Below are 7407 nucleotides of genomic sequence, written 5' to 3' on the forward strand. Positions count from 1 at the left end.
GGACTCCCTACTGGGGTAAGGGGCCCTGCCTCGGGGTGCTGCCCGGTGCTGGTCACGGGGAGTGTCAGATGCTGGGCTCTTGTGAGGGGTTTCCTTTATTCTTCTTGTGTCATGAGCTGAGGTCCTTCAGTCATGCAGGGCACAATGGAAACTCTATATTATATCTTAAGAAAGCCCATGCAAGTTCAGAGTATAAGGGAGACCTTAGAGCACCTTCCCGTACATGAAGGGGCTCCAGGAATGCTGGGAAGGGGCTTGGGACAAGGCCTTGGTGTGATCGGATGAGGGGTGACAGCTTAAAACTGGAAGAGGGGATATTGAGGTTAGACACTAGGGAGAAATCCTTTGCTGTGTCACTGGTGAGACCCTGGCCCAGGTTGCCCAGGGAAGCTGTGCCTGCCCCATCCCTGGCAGTGTTGAAGGGCAGGTTGGATGGGGCTTGGAGCAGCCTGGGCTGGTGGGAGGTGTCCCTGCCCATGCAGGGGTGGGACTGGATGGTCTTCAAGGTCCTTTCTCACCCAAACCAGTCTGGGATGTGATGATAGTTGGCACAATAGCCAAGGAATGAGATTTCACTTAATACCCGGGGTGCCCTTTGTCCCCCCCTCCAGCCCTCTGCCAGGGACCCCCTGTCCTTTGGGTGCCCATTCCCCAGGGTGCAGGGTGGCTGCCCGCGGCCCCGCCGTGCCCAGCCCTGCCCGTGCCCTTGCAGGAAGATGCTGCGGCTGTGCGGGGAGGCCGAGGACAGGCTGGCTCAAGAGCTCATCCACTTTGAGCTGCAAGTGGAGAGGGATGTCATCGAGCCCCTCTTCGTGCTGGCTGAGGTGAGTGGCAAGCAGGGATGGGATGGCCTCAGGTAAGGATGTCGCCATGCTGGGAACCTGCATCCTAAGCATTGGTGGCATATGTGGTTCCTGGCCCCTGCCAGAGTTCTTCCCCCTTGGAGGTGTTTGCTAATTGCTGTAATTACAGGCATGGTTGGGCTGGACCAGCTGCTGGGGCTGTGGTCCCTGTCAGGCTGCTGCTCTTCTCTGCCTCCTCTGATGGCAGAGGCATCAACAGTCTTATTTCTAACCCATTTTTCCAAGCCTCAAACACATAAAATTGTGGTTGGAGATATTTTTTTTTGGCCAACTTTGTTTCTCAGTTTCACCCAATGCTGCTTTTCCCCCTTTTACATCTTACAAAATGTCCTGGACTTGGTTCTGGTTTGATCTTCCCCAGCAAAAAACAGGGCTTTTTCCCACTGCTGGTGTTTGGGGCTTTCAACCATTACCAAATCCTTCAGCAAGTGGTGCTGGTGGCTGGGAGGATTTGCTTTCCCATCCCCAAAAGCCCTTTCCCTGCCTTCATCCCCACTTTGCTTTCCCAGGAATGCTCCTCCCTGGGATGTGGGTTCTGCAGCTGAGGAGTGGCACAGCCCAAGTGGGGACACTGAGTAGGAACAAGCTGTGCCATCTCCCTAAAGATGTTTAAATAAGGAGCTGGGCCTTTATCCACTCTGCTTGCACCAGCCCAAATTCCCAGGTTGTAGCCAGGTATAACCTACCCCAAACACCTCTCCAGGGTGTTTATCTCCTCCCATTCCCATGTGTGGCTGCAGGTGGAAATCCCAAATATCCAAAAGCAGAGGAAGCACTTGGCGAAGCTCGTGCTGGACATGGACTCCTCCAGGACAAGGTAAGAAGCAGCTTCAAAGCTGCTTTATAAAACATCAAAATTCCTAAGCAATGGGTGGTGCAGGGAAGGGCACATCCCAGAGCCTTGGTACCACAGCTCCCTTGGGACAGTAAGTCTTGGCTGTGTCACCATGTGCCTTGAAGTCAGCTCTGCAACCAGCTGAGATTTCTGCTCTTGTCAGCAGAATCCATAGATCCCTTTTCCTTGCCTGCCCTCTGCAGAAAAGAATACATTTTTCTGGCACAAATCTTATTTTTTTCCCTCTTTTCTGTATCTTGATGAGTTCCTACAGGATGGCAAAGAACTCGGTGCTCCTCCCAGTGTAGAGTATGCTGGTTGGAGCTGGCAGGTCCCTTGGCATTGTCCTGTGTCCCAGATGCTGCAATGGGACCCTTCACTTTGAGTTTTGCCCAGAGCTGTTGGGTTGTCCAAGCCCTTCACATCACAATGCATTCTGGGAAAGGTCTGGGAAGTGTCCCTAGTCCCCACTGTCATGTCCAGGCTCTCCCATTGCCTTTCTCTCTCCTCCTTCCTGGATGAGGCTCATTCTCCTGCTGGAAACAGTTGCTTAATTAGAGCCCAATGCATGCAGTCTGCTGTGGGGGCTGGGGATGCTTGGGTTGGGAGTGGATCCTGCATCCCAGCCTGGGTTGGGACCATTTCTGTGGTGCTCAGCCCTGGGGACCATGGTGACTTTGGCCAAGGGGGTTCCCTGGCATGTCCTCCAAGCCTGCTGAGATCCAGTGGTCCCCATCCCCCATGACAGCTCTGTCCCCTCTCTGCAGGTGGCAGCAGTCAGTGAAGTCCTCAGGCCTGTCCAGCAACTTGCAGCCCTCGGGTGCCAAAGCTGACGCTCTCAGGGAGGAGATGGAGGAGGCGGCCAACAGAGTGGAGATCTGCAGGGTACCCAGGGGGAGCACTCGTTGCTGGGCTGGGGGCACCTTGGCACCCCAGGCACCTCCAGAACCCTTCAGCCTCTCCTCTTACCCTGTCCTTCACCCTATTCTTACCCCACTACCCATGATAAACCCTCCTCCATCTGGTCCCCATGCCCTGCCACAGCATGGTGGCACTGGGTGATGCTCACCAGCTGAGCAGAACGTCACTGGTTCCTCTGTCCCCATCCTCCATATCCCACTGGAGCTGTAAAGCATTCTCAGGGGACCTATCCCAGCAGGAGTTGGTGAGCTCAGCACTGAGTACACCCAAGCCTGGCACAGAGACCTACAGGAAGTGCTGGCATGTGCCAAGTCCTTGCAGGTCACCCAGCCACGTCCCCCTTCATTCCTCGTGAGCATGGCCCACCCAGCTTGTCCTGTCAGGTGGGAGAGGTGATGCTGCTGCTGGAATATTTGTCATAGGCTGTGGGATTCAGCCATAAAAATCCACAGGAGAATTTGTGTGGCCTTAAATTCCCCCAGGGCAGAAAGTGCAAAGGGCTGGGCAAGCAGGGTGCTGGGAGTTTGGAGCAGCAGGTGGAGCTGAGTGCATGTCTCAAATCCCAGCTCTTTTCTCCAGAGCCACAACCAGAACCCATGCAGCTTTTAAATCCCCAACTCAGGCTGTTTCCTTCTATCTCAGACCATCACAGCCCCATGTGCCCAGCACTTTCCAGCAAGCCAGCTCAGCCTGGGGCTGACCCCAGTTTATTCCCCTCAATGACAGGGGATGTTGCAGCTGGGACCTGCTCCTAGTGTTTGATGGCTTTTCCACCAGTTGAGTTATCCAAGGGGATTCTCAGAAAGGAGCAAGTCAGGAAGTGGCAGTGTCTTATTTTGCAAGGGTGAGGACAGAGACACATGTCCTGGTGCTGAGGGGCTCATCATCACGATTCAGAGCAGGAAGCACCTGATGCCCCATGAGGCTGGTCCACGCCAAGCGGTTGGGTGCTACCCAGGAGCCATGGGTACTGCAATTAGCCCTGTGGTTAACTAGCCACTTGAACACCAGGAGCAAGGTGCTGGGTTGAGCAAACTTGGGGTTGAATTTGTGCTACTCAGTCCACCGGGACATGTGGCTGTCAGCTAAGGGTGCCACCAAATGACTCTGGCTTCCAGAGAGCTCACAGGCGCTGGTTAATTGTGGGATCTGGAAGGAGGGGGAAGAGGGGGGAGGTGTTGGCAGGGCAGCAGAAAGTAAATCCCTGGGCTACTGCCCTGTGTTGAACATCCCAAGCACATCTCCTGAGAGGAGGGCTGGAGCAGCTCTGCTCTGGAGCCAGGCTGGGAGAGTTGGGGTGTTCAGCCTGGAGAAGAGAAGGCTCCAGGGAGACCTTAGAGCAGCTTCCAGTGCCTGAAGGGGCTCCAGGAAAGCTGGGGAGGGGCTTGGGACAAGGGCAGGGAGGGATGGGATGAGGGGGAATGGACTTAAATTGGAAGAGGGAAGATTTAGATGAGATCTTAGGAAGAAAATATTTCCTGTGAGAGTGGTGAAAGCCTGGCCCAGGCTGCCCAGGGAAGCTGTGGCTGCCCCATCCCTGGAAGTGCTGAAGGGCAGGTTGGATGGGGCTTGGAGCAACCTGGGCTGGTGGGAGGTGTCCCTGCTCATGCAGGAGGGTTGGAACTAGATGAGCTTTAAGGTCCCTTCCCATTCAAACCATTCCATGATTCTGTGGTTCTATGATCTTGAGTGCGTTCTGCAACCTCCACATTGCACATTGATTGAGCTGTCCCTCCCAGTGGTCTCCAAATGGGCCATCATGGTGGCATCAGGGCAGCTCCAGTAGGGCAGCAACTTACTCTCTGCTCTCCACAGGACCAGCTCTCAGCTGACATGTACAATTTTGTGGCCAAAGAAGTAGACTATGCAAACTATTTTCAAACAGTAAGTGCCACCCATCCCCATGGGACCCTTCATCCCCATCCCCAGCCATAGGGGTGACAAGAGGTGCCATCTCTACCCCCAGCTGATCGAGGTGCAGGCAGAGTTCCATCGGAAATCCTTAGCGCTTCTGCAGAATGTCCTGCCTCAAATTAAAGCCCAGCAGGGTAAGTGTGTGTGGGGCCTGTCCTGCTCCTGCATGTCACACCAAGGGCTCCGTGTCACGACAGAGCTGCGCATCCCTGCGGCCGTGGGCTGGCTGTGGTGTGACCCCGTGGTGTGCCAGGGTGTGTCCCCATGGTGTGTCCCTGTGGTGTGTCCTGTGGTGTGACCCTGTGGTGTACCAGGGTGTGTCCCCACAGTGTGACCCCTCCATGTGCCACAGTGCCTGGGCTGAGCATCCTCCTTTTGCTCGCTCCATCTGTGTCCTGCCTGCTGGAAGGGCATCCCCATCCCACCTGGTCCTGGGGGCAGGATTTGGCCAGTTTCATGGCAGGGGGGTGGAAAACCTGCCAGAATATCCCCCTGGAGCACAGCAGTGGAGGTGGGAGCCCAGTGCCAGGGTGGGGTGGGGGGGTCTTGGGGCTTGGCTTTGTGGGTCTGGACTGGGTGAACAAGGTGTGGAGAGCCTGGTGGTGACCCCCTGGGCCAGGGTCAGATGCTGCCCCTCAGGCAGCAGAGCAGGAAGTGATTTGGACTGCATTTATTTATCTTAATCCCACAGAATATTCCTGCCTTAAATTTTGATGGAAGAAGGGGGAATATATTGCAAAGTGTAATTGTTTCCCCAGGAAAATGTTATCCAGTCCCTTTGAAATGTCCCCTGTGATGACTGGAAAACATTTTGTTTGGATTTAATCTTTAAAAAGCACCTGAGCTGCCCAGGGCAGAAGGGCAGGACCCTGTTTTTTGGCAACACCCAAGTGGAATATTTTGCTGCCAAAACGCTGTGATCCAAGGGCCTTTTGGGGAGGGGCTGCTGGGTCTGGCACCGTCCCCACCATCTCCTCACCCTCCTCTCCCCTCTCCACCCCCCGCAGAGGCGTGGATGGAGAAGCCCTCCTTCGGGAAGCCCCTGGAGGAGCACCTGGCAGTGAGCGGGCGGGACATCGCCTTCCCCGTGGAGGCCTGTGTCACCATGCTGCTGGAGTGTGGCATGCAGGAGGAGGTGGGTCCCCTGTCCTGCTGCCCTGCTTTGGGCCCAACAGGACAACAAGGAACCAGCCCTGGGGCCGCTCACTCAACTCCCTCAACACACCCTGGGATGGGGAGGACAAACCCAAACAGAAGCTCATGGGTTGAGACAAAGGACAAGGAGGGCTCTTCACCCAGTACATTCAGTGGCAAAACAGACTCGACTCGGGGAAAACAATAGTAATGTCACCCTGCTCCAGTGCCCCCAGGACACAGACACCCAGAGCAGGGCTCACACACCTCACCCCACCCCTCCCTTCTTCCCCCCAAACCCCTTTGTTCCCCATTTCTCTCCCTCCTTCCCCCCAGGCACAGGGGATGGGGTTTGCAGTCCCTGCACAGGCTGGTGGTTCCTCCCAGCCCTGCCCTGCTGCCCCACGGGTCCCTGCCCTGGCAGAGAGTCCTTCCCAAACTTCTCCTCCATGAGTCCTTCCCACCAGGTCTGGATCAAGCTGACAAGAGTCAGGAGCTGCTTCAGGATCTGCCAACTCCCCTGGCCCGGGGGCTTCCAAAGCTGCACAATCAGAGTCCACTGGCAGCAAATCCTCTGGCCACACAATCCAAGTCCTTTGGCCAAGTTCACCCCTCCTGGGACCCTTCAGGGAATGTCCCACCATGTTCCTCCATGGATGCTGGGGCACAGCTGCCATCTCCCCATGGTTGGCAGGGAAACTTCTGCTTGGGCCCCTTCTTCCCCTTCTTCCTCATCAACCAGCACCCTCTGCCTCTCCAGCCCAGCTCCTTCTGCTCGCTCTGCCCAGCTCTGCTCTCAGGCCTTTCCTGTGTTACTGGCAGAGGTTCCTCTCTTGTCCCCCTAAAGGCTCCTCGGCTGGTTTGGGGCAGGGGCAGCTTCTCAGCTTCTCACCAGAGCCCCCCTGGGGCTCTTCCCCCACGACCAAAAATCCCACCAAACCAAACCTGCACACCTACCAGGGCTCCATGGAAGGGGACACGGGTGCCTCCAAGGCGAGGAGGGGGAACCAGGGAGGCTCTGGGGACACCTCCAGCGCTGACGATTGTCCGACTCTCTCCTGTGTTAAGGGTCTGTTCCGAGTGGCTCCCTCGGCCTCCAAGCTGAAGAAGCTGAAGGCTGCCCTGGACTGCTGCGTGGTGGATGTGCAAGAGTACTCAGCAGACCCACACGCCATCGCAGGTAGAGGCTGCCTGGGGTGGGGGTTGGTGTGTGGGGCAGCCCATCCAGCCCCCAGGGCATCAACCATGGGCACCCAGGGGTGGTCAGCAGTGGCATGAGGTCTGGTGGGAGGCCAGGAACTAGCAGTGGAGTGCAGGGGGTGATGCTGGCTTGTGATGAGCACCTTCATTAGTGATGTGGATGGTGGGCTGGGGTGCACCCTCAGCAAGTTGGCAGGTGACACCAAGCTGGAAGGAGCAGCTGGTGCACCAGAGGGTCGTGCTGCCACCCACAGGGACCTGGACGGTCATTACTCACTGGGGAGAAGAGCCCAACTCCCACCTCCCTACAACCTCCTTTCAGGGAGCTGTAGAGAGCAATGAGGTCTCCCCTCAGCCTCCTCTTCTCCAAACTAAACCATCCCAGCTCCCTCAGCCTCTCCTCACAGGATTTGTTCTCCAGACCTTTCCCCACCTTGGTAGCTCCTCTGGACCTGCTCCAGCCTCTCCATGTCCTCCCTGCAGTGAGGGGCCCAGAACTGCCCCCAGTGCTGGAGCTGCAGCCTCAGCAGTGCCAGGGAC

At 56.6% G+C, this 7407-nt stretch overlaps 1 protein-coding gene across 1 annotated transcript in view; it reads left to right on the forward strand.

Moving 5' to 3' along the window:
• Positions 1 to 7407, forward strand: part of ARHGAP44 (Rho GTPase activating protein 44) — a 35531-nt gene that overhangs the window by 18167 nt on the left and 9957 nt on the right. Inside the window, exons 4-10 of the mRNA XM_010008267.1 lie at positions 656 to 824; positions 1604 to 1680; positions 2466 to 2583; positions 4435 to 4503; positions 4586 to 4667; positions 5541 to 5668; positions 6736 to 6847. Coding sequence (XP_010006569.1) covers positions 656 to 824; positions 1604 to 1680; positions 2466 to 2583; positions 4435 to 4503; positions 4586 to 4667; positions 5541 to 5668; positions 6736 to 6847 — 755 coding nt within the window. The remainder of the gene's footprint in view (positions 1 to 655; positions 825 to 1603; positions 1681 to 2465; positions 2584 to 4434; positions 4504 to 4585; positions 4668 to 5540; positions 5669 to 6735; positions 6848 to 7407) is intronic.

This window comes from Chaetura pelagica, unplaced genomic scaffold (genome assembly GCF_000747805.2).
Source record: "Chaetura pelagica isolate M959 unplaced genomic scaffold, ChaPel_1.0 scaffold471, whole genome shotgun sequence".
NCBI classification, from domain to species: Eukaryota; Metazoa; Chordata; class Aves; order Apodiformes; family Apodidae; genus Chaetura; species Chaetura pelagica.